Genomic DNA, 16,997 nt, shown 5'->3' with positions numbered 1-16,997 from the left:
CAGAGATTTCAAAATCTTCTGTATACATAAAACATTTCTAGAAATGTTCGAATACTTCCGTGAGTCACTTTAAATCTTTATAAAGCTAAATCTAAGATGTGAACTTACCTTACGTGGAGGCGGAATGGGATTACCCAAACCATGATCCGAACACATAGAGCTTAACGATTCGCTGCTACGTCCGTTGCTCAATCTCGACGAATTGATACCGGATGGGGCTGGAGGTGGAGGATTCCTCGGCCTCTGGAGCGTCGAGCTGTTTACTTTGTCCGTACCTAACGATAACAGAGAAAACCGAATAAACTTGGGGAACAGATTGGATGGGAAGGTTCCAAATTTACCCGAACTAGACGGCAGTTCGTAGAGGAGTTTGCGTGAATTTTCAAACGCACCGTGTCCCGTTGAAGAATCTCCACTGGGCGATCTTTTATGATGCTGACTGTTTAATGTATTTAACGCATGTGGTAGAGTATGTAAAGAATGCCCAGCTAAGATCGGTTCGCTCGTTGTACGGCTATGCGTTGACGCTGCTAAAGACGCGGACGAAGGTAGTGTACCGTAATGAGAGGAAGGTATACCACCTGTACTTCCGGCCGGTGGTGGTGGCGGCGCTACACGCTTCTTCAGTGATCCATGAATATTGACCGATATATCCGGAGCCATGGGAGCAGGTACTGAAAAAGCAATAAGATTTTAATCCACAATTTGCAGGTGAAAGTGTAAATATACAATATACTACTATGAAATAGATTAAAATAGAAGAGAACGGCGCGAAACCACGGCAAATATCACACGATCGATTCTGTTTGGCTCGACTCTCTGAACCAACAATATCTGCACGGTATTCAATGCTAATTCAATATTAATTTAATGCGATATCATACCAACAACAGGTTTCCTCGATTGAGGTGGTGGTGGCGGAGGCATTTGTTGTCTATTTGTCGAGGAACTTGGGGAAGAACCGCTTTGCAGGCTGTCGCAAGTGCTACTTCGACTACGTAAAGTCACTGGTGAATCTCCCGATCCGGTACCACCACCACTACCACCACCGCCTACATAAGAAGGCGGCCGACTGCGAGACTTCTTTTCAGGTGTTAAACAGCCATTCTAAAATAAACGCGCATGAATTGTTAAAACATATGATTTCAATAACTTCTAGCCTTATTATTCTTTAAACATACCCTGTCTTCTATTATCGTTTCATCGTCAGAAAAATCAGTAGATCCTTCGTCGTGTGAAAGATTCCAATCGATGTTAACATTATCAAACAATGTTTTCTGTCTTTGTAGAGCATGACTCAACTGAGGACAATGAAACAGTTAACTGTTATTGTGTGTACATACGTACGATATTGTTATACAAATTAGATGGCAATTGTTTGATGCGTTACCAGTTCTTTACATGTGTGGTGTCCCATTTCCTGAGCAATGTCAAGCGGGGTTTTATCCTGTTTATTTCGGTGTGTTGGATCAGCGCCTGACCGTAGTAACAGCTTCATTGCCTCTGCTCTGTCGTGTCGTGCACAGAGATGTAACGCTGTTTCTCCGTCGATCGTAGTCCTATCTATGCCACCCGTCGACATATTCTGCACCAGGAAATCTATAATATGCAAACTGTTCCCCATTTCGCGTAGGATCGCTAAATGTAAAGCCGTCTCGCCCAGATCCTACAGAAAAACAACGTACAATATAAGTCCTGACAAGTTATAATTTTTGAAATTATTAACATTGATTGGAACAAGTTTTTATGAGAGATTTTTGAATGACAGATTTATTCATTTTAATGCAATTGTATCGTCGTATTCGAGGCTTGATAAATTTTTAATATGAGCTCATTTTTTTATGTAAATAAATATAAATAAATTCCGTTCTATCTTTTTTTGACATTCTACGTTTTCGCGCAGAATATTTTTACTTGAGATAATTAGCGTTCTATATCGCATCTTTTATTTTTCATTAATTCGATTAAAAGAATCGTACCGAGGTAGGCAAGGGTGCTGCTAAATCCACATTTTCAGCATAGACTTGTAGAAGCTGTTGCAGATCGCGATTATTAACGGCGTGTTCCAAATCAGAAAGGAGATCTCGTTCATCTGCGCAAGTGTTCATCACGTATCTCTTATCCACATACTTGGCTCTTATAAATTCGTATCTTTCTTCCCTAAATCACACGAATGAAACACGTTTAATCACAGAGAAACTATATGAAAATTCATACTGATATAAATTCAAATAAATCTGGCTCGCACGTACATCGTTGAAGTTGGTGTTGGCTTGTGATTATGATGCAATGTAGCTTCCATCACTTCGTTAAACGCCTGATTGGTCATGTGCCGTGCAAGAAGTAACTGAGCAGTGCCAACGTTGTCTAACGTTAAGGACTGTATTCTGGATATGTGCACTCCTAAGTCCCGGTGAATTCCACTACATTCTATGCATACGATTATGCCAAAATTTGTAGAGAGCCATGTAGCATCTATCGAACAAACAAGGACCCCGTTAGTTTTATATTTTCACAGATTATCACTGAATCGTGTTCATGGATACTATATACAAAATTTACCATTTTGCGATGAACAGTCGCAGCATTGATCGTTTCCAGGTAACCTCATGACACATCGTATTACAGCCTGTTGAAGTTCAACTAAACTTGGATTTCCTGTGCCAGCCTCTGCCTTGCCGCTGGCGTCGAATGCTCGAAGCAGGGCACGTTCTTTGCAGTTTACCAAAACGGACATCCACGCTCTCTGGTCTGGTTCGTCTTCCGCTTGAAAGTGATACGTCCTGTTGTCTGCAACGAACGAACGTCAAGCAGAGATATATCAATCAAGTATAAGTACAAATATATTTCGTTATATTTTGAATTATTCGTGTGACAATATCTGAACACGAGGTGTCCAAAAGCTTATGCATATTAGATATCTATTTAGGATTGTTGGAAATCTCGCCTTGAAACCTCATCGTCGATAGCTTAACAGTTCAACTTACAACTAATGAGATCGAAACCCCGTTTGTCATCCGGTACTAGCTTGATTTGACAGGTTAATAAATTCACTCTCGTTGGTGGTTTATTCTCGTCCGCGTGACAGATATCTAGATAGCCTTCGGCTTGAACCGCGCAACGTCTCTTTTGCCAAACTCTCCTCATTTTTCCTTCGCTTTTCTTCAGAAGATGCCCGGACCTGGTAACGCCGTGTTGCTTATCTCCTTGCAGCTGATGAAGCGAATATCCTGCATTCGCGTTTACGTTCAACTGGAAATCGTGTAATGATACATGACTATTGTTGATAACGATACATTAAACATTTATATATATTGCTATCTCGATGAACCAACAGGATACGCGAATATCCTATGGAAATTGGCTAATTTACCTCTTTGTCGCAACCTGAGCTTCTAAGGAGATTCCTCAGTTCTGTCAGCCGCCTTCTCTCCTCGTCTTGCGTTTGCCTGATCTTTTGTAATTTCACGCTCAGGTCCGCCACGTAAGAGCCAAAGTGTTCGATGGTTTTTAGGCCGTCTTGAAAGTAACTGTAAAATGCAGAAACGACGTAAAACGTAAAAGGCTATCTAATTTTCTTTTCTAGTTGATTTTCAAAGATTTTAAATTTAGATTTTAAATTTACACAATTCATATTACTTACTTGGTTTGTGCATGGTAATATTCGACTAGATGCTGAAGCAGTTCAATTCCTTTCTTCGTTTTGATCTCGTTCACTTTTATAAGATACTGCGAAACAGAAACCACACAACGCATATAAGAATATCATAATTTACATCTACATAACATAAGATCATTTACATATTAATTGTCAGAATCTTACTACTTCCTTCGCCGATATCTCGAGATCGATAAATAGAAATTACTTTGCTCGTTCCTTAATTACCTACGTATTACTACGATTTCTTTTCTTTTTCATTTCTTATCTGAGAATAATTCATTGGAAATTGATGCAAAGGAATTAATTGACGATCGTTCGGTAGAATAAACTATAATTTACGCAAGGACGTGGCGCCTGCCAGCTAAAAATAATTTCGCGTTCTGTCTTTGTTTTCCGAGCAATTAATCTGTAGTTTGCCCTTGCATGCATAATCAGCGCAACATGTGAACAACAAGCGGCAATCTACTTGGAAATTTCCAGGTTCCCATCAATCTCCGATCGTGACTCATCAAATTAATTTTTGTTCATCCGCGAAACATCGTTCGTAAGAACGTCTGCAGTTTAAAAGCCCGAGGACAGCGAACTAATTCGATTCGACAAGCTCGAAATTCGAAATTCTAACGAGGTCAAAGATCGAAAACGCATCTTTCGAGATTTCGCGATAGAAAATTATTCGTTCGAACGTGCAAAAATTCGAAATCGAAGCTTTGGCATCAAAATTTTGCCGCGTGCTCCTGATGTCTAAAGCTTCGTTTTTTTTTTCTTTTTTTCCTGTTCCAAAGCGATTACGAAAGAACGTGTTTCCCCCGTTGAGTCGGTTTGTTCCGCAGACGAGAAAAATCACAGTGATCGTCGCGTAATAAGCATACAAACGTGAACGTATTATAGTCGGCTGTTGCAGATCTGTTTCGGCGGCCTCACCTCGCACATTTGCAATTGAAACAATCTTCTCTCCTTCTCCATCTCGTCGGCGATCTCGGCCGGCGTCACTTCCGTTCGAATGAGGCCAGCCTCTTTCGCGTGCTGCTTCTTTTCCTTCTCGATTTTCGCGTATTTAGCCTCGTAATCTTTCCACGCCTTTTCGAACGGCCTTTTCAAGTCGCCTTTCACGCCTCGCAGATCACCCTTCAGTACCGAGTCCAGGGGAAACATCACGATGTTGTTGATGTTTTGCATCTGTTCAACGAGATTTCAGATTAACAGGTTGTTATCCTTCTTATTTATTTCATTTAAGGTAGCGTCAAACATTTCTCGTTCTTGTCGCTGGCGATTCATCGCAGCACACGCGACGAGATTATACATGAAAAAATGAAAAAAGAAGGAAAAAGAGGAGGCGAAGTGTAAAATGCAAGGAGGCTAGAGTTACAAACTTAGTATTAATATAATTGTATATTATATAATAATATTATATAATAACAAAATATATTGATATAATTAATATAATTATATATTGTATATTATATAATAATGAGACATATTAATATAATTTAATATTAATTATATTATATTAATATTATATTAATATCAATTATTATTATTATATTAATCTAATATTTATGTATCATGTATTATGTAATATATAATAATAATAATAATAATAATAATAGAAATAATGATGCAATAATAATACAGATAATTATATATTAATTATATAAAAAGTTGAATAAATAAATAAACAGACCTAAGAGCTTGAGTCGATATGATACAGCGCCATTGTAATCGGCGATACAAATTAATATCAATTTTGAGAAAATAAAAAATCCCGCGATACCCTTTATGGTGTAGTCGCCGTTATGGCGACTGAATCTCGTTTGGAAGACCAAATTTAACCTCGCATCGGTAAACGTTAGCACACTCGCGAAGATGATGTACACAGACGGAATACAGTCGCAGTGATTGCACTTATTTGGCTCAATTTTAGTCACGGGATGAGAGCGTGTTCAGCTTAGCGCGGCGAATTCCAAGTCTGGTGAGAATAACTTGCTCTTTCCTCTATGGAAAACAGCCGCTCTGGTCTTCTATCGAATACTTAATCGAACACGGTTTTCAAGAAGAACCGACGAACCTCGAACGCGCGATTTTCATCGGTCTAACCGGAGGTTGAGGATTTTTCCAGAGTTTCGTTGCCGATTGTGTAATTCTGATTTTGGAAACGACGAATGGAAGAAGAATCTCTTCGGATGAAAATCGAGGTGGTAGGAAATTTCAGCAACTGGCAAGAGAACTGACTTTTACGGCGGTCTGACGATTAAACATCTTGAAGATACTCGAAGAATCCAGAAAATTCAGCGTGTAATTCGAACGCGTAGCTGATACTTAGACGCCGGGGCGAATAAAACCGAGAATTTCGGCTTCGGTGAAAAATTCGATGAAAGCAAGTTATATGGAACCTGTAGACGCGATTGCGACGTAACACAATTAAAAACTGAACGCGTTTGTGGTAGAAAACTCGAATGGTAGAACAGTATTCTCCGTTGATGGAAGCTTGTAACGTATCGAGATATTGGAATATATTTACTTTAATATTAAGATGGCCGAGAAGTGTCTTTCCTTTACAGACACGTCTTTTACAACGATGCATCTTTATACAAACACGAGACTTATCTGTCGAACGTTGTAATCTTTATCTTGATAGAAGAAAATGAATCATACGTAATTCGATAAAATAATATAAAACGAAAAATGTTGTGCGTCCATTATTTCCTTATAAAACGAAAGAAACTTTTCGGACAACCTCATAATAAGATATTCATCGTTAAACCAGCGTCGAACGTAAACGTATAGTTAGTCGGATCGAAGGATTGTTATGGAACCGCGTGTAAAGATGTTGGCACAAACCAGAGTTTTCATGAGAGCGCTCAATTCCTTCGTGACGACGGCGAACTTTAAGAAAGCAGCGCCGATATCCGGTTCCTGTTCTTTCAAGGCTGCATCCCCGAGCCTTTCCAGTGCCCTTCCAAGGTACACTTCGTTATCGACGTGAGCTGTAACACAAAAACCACACAATGAATGAATCTCTCTGATTAATTTTCTGTGTAATTTTTCACACGGTAGAAACCTCTGCTACGCAAAGTCGGATTATCGAAACATTCCATCCTTTGCTCGCTCGTTATCCGCGTCGTTGTTTCTCGATTGCTTCATTACTGCAACCTTTTTTATTATGTTGACACTTTACCGACCGCTAGCGGTTCGACAGCATACGCACGTCCGAGCGGCAGCACAAGCGCAGATTCTCCCTGGCGCTGGCTCTGTTTCGGTTTAGGCTCTCCAATACCATTCTTTTCGTTCATCGCGAACGCTACGTTTTTTCAAATTGGTTTAAAACTGTGGCAGCTTACAAAGCAACGCGACTGACGCAACTGATCGAAGTATCTTAGTATTACAATAACAAATTACTGCTCGAATAATGAGAAAGATTGTCGACGACAAAAAGCCGATTAGTCGGCTATCGGTCGGTAAGCGCCGGCGACAGGAAGCCGATTAATAGGCTATCGGTCGGTAAAGTGCTAATACAACGTTAACTGCTTGGACGTTGATTTTGCTGCGTGAGATTTTTACTCGCTGGTATCCAACGTTTGGAAAACTTATCTCTTCGATTTCCTCGGATAAGATTCTCAAGAAGGATCGCATTGGGCGTATCGTTTTCAGCGGTTTCGATTCGAGGATCTTAGACGAGTTCGCTTTTCGTATTTTCATACTGCGCGGTGTATCGCGTATATTTTCATATTTTCATCGTAACGTTGCTATAGCCGCGTAAACAGCCGCGGTATAATTATCGCAGACGCAACGATCGGTTTGCAGCTTAATTGTGCGACCAAACGCACCAAATGCACGAAACGCACGAGACTAACGACGCAGGAGAAAAAGGGGAAAAAAGAAAAATAGAAAAGAAAAAGAGGAAAAGAGGTTGGAACTTGTTACTCTAACGCGAATCTGTCACGGAACATACGTTGGTTATCTGTAAACTGCATCTTCTCCTTGCACGTTAATACGCGATCCTAATCTGCGACTATCCAAATTTCGTAAGCCGTGTTCCTCTCTCTTCCTGCAACGTACGGCATTAGCATAATTCTCCAGATCTCGACGATTTCTTCGCAGCTGTGCAATTAATCGCAGATCGAATTAATTAAGGAGGCGTGCGCGAGAGAATTTACATTATGCAAATTTTACCTAAAAAGCTCGGGCAATTTTTTTTTAAGCGAGAAGTTTCGCTTGAATTTTTTTCCACCGGCAACGAGATCGCGCGATCTATCGAATATAAAGGTGTAATTAGATTTGTCAAGGAACAGCGATCTCTAATTGTTAGCGTATCCCTGTATTCGAGTATTAATTAAAACGTCTTCGTCGCTGCGTTGAAGGTAATTTCGCCGACCGGGTCAGGTTATAGTTTCGAGTGAAATTAAAAAAAAAAAAAAAGAAAAAAAGGGAGAAAAAGAAAAAGAAGAGAAAAAATCGGAGTGGAGAATTTGAAGCACGAATACTTTTCTCTGCGTCTAAAATTTCCCAGCAATTTTTCTCCCCATGTTCTCTACCTCTCTTATTAAAATTCTATTAATTTCAACGAACTAAACTTCGACGTGAATTTCATTCGACAACGATATTCTCGGCGACAGGATATTAAATTCGTGACAGTGTTCGTTATCGTTGTACGTTTCTGAATGTACAATATTCGTGTTAATAAGTTTATAATTACGTTTGGTAGGCAGCTGCTATATGAAACGCAGATCGTTCGCCTCGGTTACAGAATACGCTGGAATCACGGGATCCTCGGCAAAGAGAATACGTATTTGTATATAATTATTCTGTTTCCGAGTTGTGTCAAGCTGTATCGTATTTAACGCGACAAATGCAAGCCTGCGTTTGTTCTACGTCGATTTCCATATCTCCTTTCGTTTCAACGCCACAGCTATCGATTCGTAACGCGTTTCTAAACGAACTGTAGACGTAAACAATTAATAACTACATCCACGTGTTTTATATATTTACGTATACGTTTTACCTCGTTCGTTTCTTCGCGTCGCTTACGCACGTTAATTGGCCTGCGTTATGCAAAAATCTACCAACCTTCGGCGAGCTGATTCTGAGCGAATTTAATTCGAGGATTTTCATTCGAGAAAAAAGGCAGCTTCGTTTCTTCCGGCTATATGTATTTTATACTCGGAACATTTAAGCCAAATAAACAAATAAATAAATAAGTAAAACATTTATTGCAACAGTCTGTTGAATTTCCAAATTTCCAAACAATCGTGACACTCACCGTTTCCAGAGTTGTGGATGGCTTTGATCGCTTTCTTCAGCTTCGTCAGACCATCTCTGTCGAAGTCCAGCGTCTGCAACAATTACGTAAAAAATTAGGTAAACTCCGCTCGACTCGTAATTCTTCTTATTGCGCGATGTGGATCGTGTACGGTCGAGTGAAAGGAGACACGCGCTTCTCCTTTATAATCATCCAACAATGGAAACAGGGTTATGCACTGTTTGTTTCCATCGTGTCGACGTGTTACATTAAAAGTCAATTAATTGAGACCGACACCGTTGGCCTTGAATCTTTTAAACCGCTCAAGTACGACCACGTAACACTAAGTGATTTATGTTTGACTCGCGGCAAACGCAACAGGAGAGCCGAATTCGATTTCAATTTCGATGGTGGATTTAGCGCGTGTGTTTTCTATTTAGAGACGCGCGGCAAGAGAGAACTTTTGCTACAACTGTAACGGAATGCGTTTAAACGAATTTGTGTCATCGATCACCGGCAAAGAAAGATGCAATATCATCGGATGATATTTCGTTCGTTAGTATCTGCTTTATCTTAATTATACGCGTATACACGATAACGTAGATCGCATGTAGATAACAACATTACCGATAATTAGTACACGTTCATCGACAACGTGTACGACAATTAATCGTACAATTTTTTCGCTATCGATAATGCTTGTCGGCGACAAAAATAAAAATCTAACCGTCGACAATGATTATTGACGTAGTCGAAGAAAATCTGAATCATTCACGATGATGGTTATTACTCGGAACAATGAAATATTGGTACTTTTTCAATTCTATCATTTTTATTTATTCGTGTGTCCGATTTATCGACAAGTAGCTTCGATTTAAATAAAAAATTACGTTTCGGTCGATGGATGTTGCGCGAGAAACGTTTAAAAGAACCGTTATTTTGGATGTCTGATTTTAACCAACGCTCGTTCGCACGTTATAAACGCGCGATTTCTAAGCGAACAGAATCTCGGCCGAATTAATCTTCATTAATCTCGAATAAAATTCATCTCTACGTTTTCGAAAATTTTACCTGCAAATGTGATTTCTATGCGTATTAACTTTGCACCATTCAGAACGAATAACGACACGAGCTCTTTCTTTTTCTTTATTTTCTTTTTTTTTTTTTTTTTTTACTGCAGTCAACCGATACCAAATTATCTAACGTCTTATCGTTATTGACTTCTGTTTCAGTTTCCGGCCCGTAATTTGCAGTATTGCGAATCGTTCGTTTTATTTCGGTCGAACACTGCGATGACCTGTGCGAACGATGGCTCGAAAACGCTTCATCGTCAAGTGCTCTCCATTGTACGAAATACCCAATTTTCTCGCGATTTCTCTTAATGAAATACCTTCTTTGTACACTGTAATGTAATAATGGCATAGCCGAGCTCCTTATGCCAATCCTCTTGGCTCTGTGCTACTTCGACTTCGCGATCCAACAATATTTTTCAACGAGTTTCCTTGTCCGTTTCGAAAACGAAAAAGTTTTATTTTATTTCCCGCAAGGAATCGCGCCGTGCCCGTTTCTACGTGTAATTCTCTATGCACGTATACAACTAAATCGCTAATACATATGTTTATATATATACACATATTATATACAGTAGATATAAAGAGGGAAAAGTAAAGAGTACGTTAACGGTAAAGGGAAACGAAGCAAAGGAATCATAAAGATAGACAGGATAATAAAGAGAAAGAATATTTATCGTGTACGTTGAAACGTATATCATAAAATATGAATTTTCTCTGCAATACGGAGAACAGCGAAATTCAATATTTACAATCCGGTTCGGCACGAGATTCCATGGGAAAGGTAGCTCTGTTGCGTATTATACCGACGTTCTTCATCTGTACATCTTGTGCTCTGATACAAACGCAGCCCGACGTATTTTTCATATATCAAACGATTTTATCGAAATTCTGAATCATTTCGGCCGCCTTTTCCGCCTCTTTGTACGATATGTACAAAGACGAAGTGGACGTATGTCCAGTGGACTCGAGCTATCAGAAATTCCATGCCAACACCGTCGCCGACTGAGACTGCGCAGCCCACAGCGCCAAGTAACTTGCAAAATACACACGGAGTTACGTGCGCGAGTCTGATTTCACGTACAGTAACACCGAGGATGGGAATAAAAATTCGCCCGGCAGGCAACAAACAGTTCCGCCGGTTCGATCAGGAAATTGCACGGGGATCCTCTGGCGGTGCTTGTAAGCAGCTGGCGAGGATATTGCCGAGGTCGAGTACGCAGCATCGAGGACGCCGCGAAAGGCCGGCGCGCCGCCAGGAGGAAAAGCAACGACGACGAGAAAAAGGAATTGCCGTGCGCGCGGAGCGAAGCAACGATACATTTTATCGGCTCACGCTCCGTCGAGCAGAAGATTCGCCTATCTTCGTTCCACGCGCTTCTTATCGAGCGATTTTTACGTTTCGCGCCGCGCTTTCACCATTTTCAATAAACCCGAACGCGAACAAGCAGAACCGTGGAAAGGGCAGAGAAAGATAGTCGGCGATGCAACGAAGCAAGTTGCGAATACAGCGGCGCTCGCCACTCTTCCAACACGGAAAACTCAAACACGTACGCGTACGCGTACAAGCAATTTAGCTTTGGCGAACGAAGGTCGATGGATTCGATACGAATCCTACTTCGTTCTTCGTTTTCTGCCTGTCGATGCTAAGCTCGAATCCGACACCGGTCTCGATCCGCTGGTAATTACAGATTTTCATCGCGCTCTTTAACCGTTTGTTTGAGTCCCAAGCAACGCGATCGCGCTGTTTAGATTTTGTGTCGAAAAGTTGCAGTACATTTGAACGCTACACGGACAACTGACGGTAATAATTCAGTATTCTCAATAATTTTTGTTGAACAAAACTTGAAATATTTATAAACTAATAGTACGCATATATATAATAATATAGATGTATTTTATAAAATAACAAATACGACGAGCGCTATTGCGCCGCTTGTTTCTCTTTGCAATGGATTAAGACAAGTGCTATCGCGGTGTTTGGGATTTTTCGACCCTGTTTTTTCAAAGACCCCCGAGTCTCAAACGGTTAAAACAGATTGCACCTACTTTATCGTCCGATCGTGGCGATCGTCGTCGATCGCGAAACTTTTTTCACGTCTCGCGCTTGTCGTTCGCTTTTCTCGCCTGTAATTTGCCTGCGAGATCTGCCTGGACGCTTTCTAGCGCGGTTTCGCGTCTCTTTCGAATCCACCTCTCTTCCTTGTCGTCGAAAAGATCACGCTTAAACGGTAACCGCACTCCCCGCATCGCTTCGGACAAAACTCGCCGAGAACGCATCGATTTCTACGGCTGAATCAATCGCCGCAAACCACGTCTTCGAAAGTATAGCGTACGAGAGCTCCTGCGCGCGCGTTTCTTATATTCACGGATTTGAAAAGTGGCATGGCGTGGTTGTCGAACTTACCATCCGATGATATTATTATTCTTCAAACTTTCGACACGTCGTCGATAAAAGTCATCGGATTTCGGGCCACGATCGGTATCTCAGAAAAAGACGACCAGGTTGCCGAACAGGCAGACGGACAGCCACGTGCTATAGCGTTTCAGATAAATGCTAATAAAAAAATGTTCTTCGTTCGTCGAGAAACGTTGCTAGACAAAAATGACAATTTTTTCGGCATTCTTTTTTCGTTCCAATTTCGCGAATTTTGCTTCGTCCGCCGCATTCGAGTCGAGATATCATCTAAAGGTACGTGCTCGAATTGCTGCGATCTTACGATTGGACAAGCAACATTTCTGCATGCGATCCTAATTCGACGGTGAAAGAAGCATACACGCGGCTTTATATTAGACTGGCTCTTGTATACTCTCGATGAAAACTTTATTCGACGTTTCTTTCGCTAACAATCGCCTTCCTAGGATGGTTCCGGTTGATAAAAGAAGAATCTGTGCAAAGTACGAGCTCGTCCGACTAAGAGGAAAGCGCGCCCCTGTAGCCCCAAACGCTAAGCTCTACTTACGCAAATGCACGAAAAACTCGATCATCTTCCAAGTTATCGATTATATCGAAAAACATGTCGGATTATATGAAAAAGATCGTAGATTTAGACAGGGAGCATCTTTTATATTCTGTTACTTTCTTTCCTTTTTCTTTCTTCTCGACGCACGGAAAAAAGAAAGAAAGAAATGGGAGAGAAAGCCTGCAACAAACGGTAAAATTACTTTTCTAATCTTGAAAACTAAAGCGTCTGCTAATCACATTCTTTTCTCTTGATCGATAAAAACTAAAAGTAACGTGTAATTTTGATTCATGAAGAATCATCCTGTTTGAAGAAGATTGTTCGTTGTACAAAAGAATTGTGTTCGTTGGTGGACTTTTCCCTTATCCAATCGAGCTGGTATTTTTTCACAGCTCGTTCTCTCGTTAATTGACCCTGAAACCCAAAACCTTGGAAAGAATTTTCATCAAGAATAAATAAGAGGCGTTCTAGTGTATACATATTGAACTCGATTCCATCGCTACGGTAGAGGCGCGCGCTCGTGCAATCCTTATCGATCCCGATGATAACAGCGTACGAGAGAAGCTTCGAATGAAAAAAAAAAAAAAAACGAAAAAAGAAAAAAAAGAAGAGAAGAAGATGGCAATTAAACCGTCGATTTTATATGTGAATGTATGGGAACGCGATGAATCTCAGAGGCGAACGCTTCGCTCGGTGGAGTATCTGAAATTGAAATCTCGTTTCTGTATACGAGTTTGTCTATCTATATGTCTCTGTTTAACCAGTGACATCGCGAGATGTGATTTTTTTGAAATAGAAATTGCAGGGAGCTGTTTAACTTGGATTAGAACGTTTCATGCCGCGTTATAACTGCGACAGAGGAAGGGACTTTGATTTATTCGAGAACATAGGAGAATCGTCTTAAAATTTAGTAATCGTATTCGTATAATTAACAGTTCTCCAACTGCCGACTATTCTTCCTATTGAAAATTGGATTATAATTCAATTAGGTTAGTTTCGATTAATCTGCTTTGGCCGAAGAATCAAACTGTTTTTCGCTTGGGAATTTATCGGATGATAAACAGCGAATAAAATTCGAGGGACAGTTAGAAATTGTAAATTGCGGAATTTTCTGACGAAGATATATTTTACAGCGTGTAGATCAATTTTATGGGCATATTATCGTTACTAAAAAAGAGAAAAAAATAGAAAGGAATTGAAACATCGTTCGTACGACGTTCTTATTATTCACCCTATATTCCATCCAATCGTAGAAAACGTTTTGCAATTTTGCATGTGAAACATTCTACGTGTAAACGTTTCAAAATTGATCCAATTTCGGTATTTAAGCTGACTTCACAAAATGACACGATGAGTGAGCAATCAGAAAGCGAGAAGCTACGAGTTACTTAGAATTGCTAAACTTTGTGAATCGCGCTTTGTAAATGTTTCATTTATAATTTCTAAATTTCTAATATCAACCTATTTTTGTTTTTTTTTTTTTAATTAAAGGCAATGTAAAATTCCAAGTACACTCAGCTCTGTATTCGTGTCATTTTCTTGCGATGAATGATCTTAGCGGACTGTAAATCGTTTACTTTCGATACAAATAACGCATTAGAGACACAAAAACGTGGATACATCTGGAAGAATATCTGTTGTTCGAGTTGCTCCACGTTACATCAACTTGCCCGTTATAACCGAAATAGTCACGCGTTCCAGAAGGGAAACAATGATATTAATTAATTCAACGACTTCCTGGCTGACATTAATTAACGCAAGAAAGCCGCGTTTAAGCCTTCAATTACCTATTTTAATTGGTTGGTGGTGCGACAAAAGCCGTGAACGACGCGTCGATCGTTAACCGACCGATGGCACCATGTTAAACAGTAAATTGACTCGCCAGTATAGTCGTAAAATTTCTTAATTACCGCGCGACGATAAGAAGATGTGTTTGATAAGAGAAGTGTTTGGAACTTCGAGGATCAACTGTCTGATAAATGTAAAATATGAAATCGACCTTTTCTCGAAACTTTTAGTACGAAACGTGAGAAGATTGTATTTACGAGCAACTTGGATATAGTTAGCGAAAGAGATGCAACAACGACGTTGCAGTGGAAAACCTTTTATTCTCAGTTTTATCATACTGAGCTATTTAAGCATTTGGCTGTTGCGACCTCTTTGAAAACTTTGAAAAGCTTGTACTTGAAACGCGTGGCAAAAGGTAAGCGACGACGAGTATACTCGTCGAACACAGAGTATGCGCGGCTCTTATGACATAGAATTAAATTGTAACGAAACGATCGTTTTATTTCTTCGTTTTATTACCGACAGGGCTCGTCGCAACACGAAATATCATACGCCCTTTCTTCACGACGAGTATACTCGTCGAATGCAGCTAACCGGTTAAACGCAATATACATCGTTTGGACGTACAGTTGGTGATAGAAAAATAGTAAATTGAATGGAATCCACGGATTAGAAAAGTCTAAAGAACGTTTAACGTATTTTGGGAGAAGCTGTTTTTAAATTACGCTCTCCCGTAAGTTGCAAATTTGTAAACACTTTGAACGCGCTTTTTGCGTTCGATGTTACGTCGCTTCCCAATGAAATATCTGCAACCTGTGCTTTAAAACGATCGATAGGGATTCTAGAACCATACTTTGCAGCTGATTCAACCTTGACCAAAATGTACTACTACAGACCCTTCCAGGTTTACATTCTATTTGTTAAGGTTAACGTAAAGTTAATCTCGGGTATATTCGAAAATTCTAGTCTTTTTTTTTTTTGTCCAATTTTCTTCTATTCGTACACGATCGATCATATCGTAAATCAATGTTCGAAATATTTTCCGCCGCTTTGTACAACTTTCTCGAGTCTTCGCGGTGAAAAAAATACGAAATTGGGGCATTTTCGTGTCTTGCCAGCCAGAGTTACGCTTGCAGGTCCCGTCAAACGGCCAGTTCCAAAATTAGATTCGAAATTGTACATTATTCCTCTCGTTATTCCCCTCGTTCGTCCAACTTTATGTAAATTTCTCTATCGATGAAAATTGACAAACCGGTTAATCAAGTAATATAAGATTGTATATAAAGTTAGTAGAACGAAAGAAACAACGACGGATGTACGATTTTAATTAAATTTTGAAACCGGTCGTTCGACCGGACCTGATAAGGTTCGTGTTAAGGACAGAGACTGGAGCCATGCGCGGCCCGACGTTACTGTCGTCGCTCATCGTCGATCGATCACGAAATCTCGCGACGAACCCTCTGCAACTACTTCTGGAACAACTGTAACAATTCCGGACCATCTGTGCGCCGGTTCGACGTTCAAAAAAATAGGAGGCTGACGGAAAACGTTCTCTCCCGAGTTTGTTCGCAAAGTCTTCCGAGAAAATTGATCGCTTGTTGGGAACGACGTAAGACAAACGTGGAAACTAAGGAAAGTAAACGAGAGAAATACGATGTTTAAAAAGAAAATCGCTAGCTAACATCATCTGCATATATATGTATGTAAATTCTATAGAATTCAAACTACCCGCCAACCGATATTTTTACATTTGCCTTGTTTTATTACAGTGTCATTTTGCTGAATAGATTAGATCACGAGAGGAGAACGGTAATTTAGGACTTGGAAGATCGATTCTCGATTCCCGAGGTAAAATTTATAGTAGATTTGTTGTTATTAACTGCTATTGTATTTAATTTAATTATTTCCAAAGTAAACTCGATTTTCCAGAATCGATCGTCTGATTTACCTTAAGAATTTAAATTATTATATATATTTATATATATTTAATTTAATTATTCCCAAAGTAAACTAAATTTTCCAAAATCGATCGTCTGATTTTCCCTAAGAATTTAAATTATTATATATATTTATATATATTGACTGGGGAAGGACTAATGGATCTGAGAGCGATAATAGAGAAAAGAAGGGCAAAAGCAATTCAAGAAGGGGTGGAAGGACAGGAAGGTAGCACAGCAAGGAGGCAAAAAGACCAAAGTGACAATAATGAGTAGGCTAAGTTGCAATAAATCGTAGACATAAGTGTAAATAGATTATAAGCATTAGTGTTAGATTAGAGA

At 39.8% G+C, this 16,997-nt stretch overlaps 1 protein-coding gene across 18 annotated transcripts in view; it reads right to left on the bottom strand.

The window, feature by feature from the left end:
* LOC122571726 (arfGAP with SH3 domain, ANK repeat and PH domain-containing protein) overlaps positions 1-16,997 on the bottom strand; it is a 52,464-nt gene that overhangs the window by 7,836 nt on the left and 27,631 nt on the right. For 11 of the 18 annotated variants that reach the window (XM_043735796.1, XM_043735793.1, XM_043735794.1 and 8 more), the window contains 14 exons: positions 8,919-8,991; positions 6,500-6,645; positions 4,583-4,837; positions 3,644-3,729; positions 3,374-3,530; positions 2,988-3,252; positions 2,563-2,790; positions 2,253-2,475; positions 1,980-2,160; positions 1,391-1,666; positions 1,182-1,301; positions 885-1,107; positions 342-674; positions 109-275 (listed from right to left, as the gene is read on the bottom strand). In XM_043735796.1, the coding sequence (XP_043591731.1) occupies positions 109-275; positions 342-674; positions 885-1,107; positions 1,182-1,301; positions 1,391-1,666; positions 1,980-2,160; positions 2,253-2,475; positions 2,563-2,790; positions 2,988-3,252; positions 3,374-3,530; positions 3,644-3,729; positions 4,583-4,837; positions 6,500-6,645; positions 8,919-8,991 (2,733 nt within the window). Of the gene's footprint in view, positions 1-108; positions 276-341; positions 675-884; positions 1,108-1,181; positions 1,302-1,390; positions 1,667-1,979; positions 2,161-2,252; positions 2,476-2,562; positions 2,791-2,987; positions 3,253-3,373; positions 3,531-3,643; positions 3,730-4,582; positions 4,838-6,499; positions 6,646-8,918; positions 8,992-12,374; positions 12,396-16,997 lie in introns of those variants that run through there. The other 7 variants (XM_043735798.1, XM_043735804.1, XM_043735787.1 and 4 more) reach the window with 3 other exon arrangements.

Source organism: Bombus pyrosoma, linkage group LG10 (genome assembly GCF_014825855.1).
Source record: "Bombus pyrosoma isolate SC7728 linkage group LG10, ASM1482585v1, whole genome shotgun sequence".
Classification (NCBI taxonomy): domain Eukaryota; kingdom Metazoa; phylum Arthropoda; class Insecta; order Hymenoptera; family Apidae; genus Bombus; species Bombus pyrosoma.
This window is presented reverse-complemented; position numbering and strand designations above follow the sequence as displayed.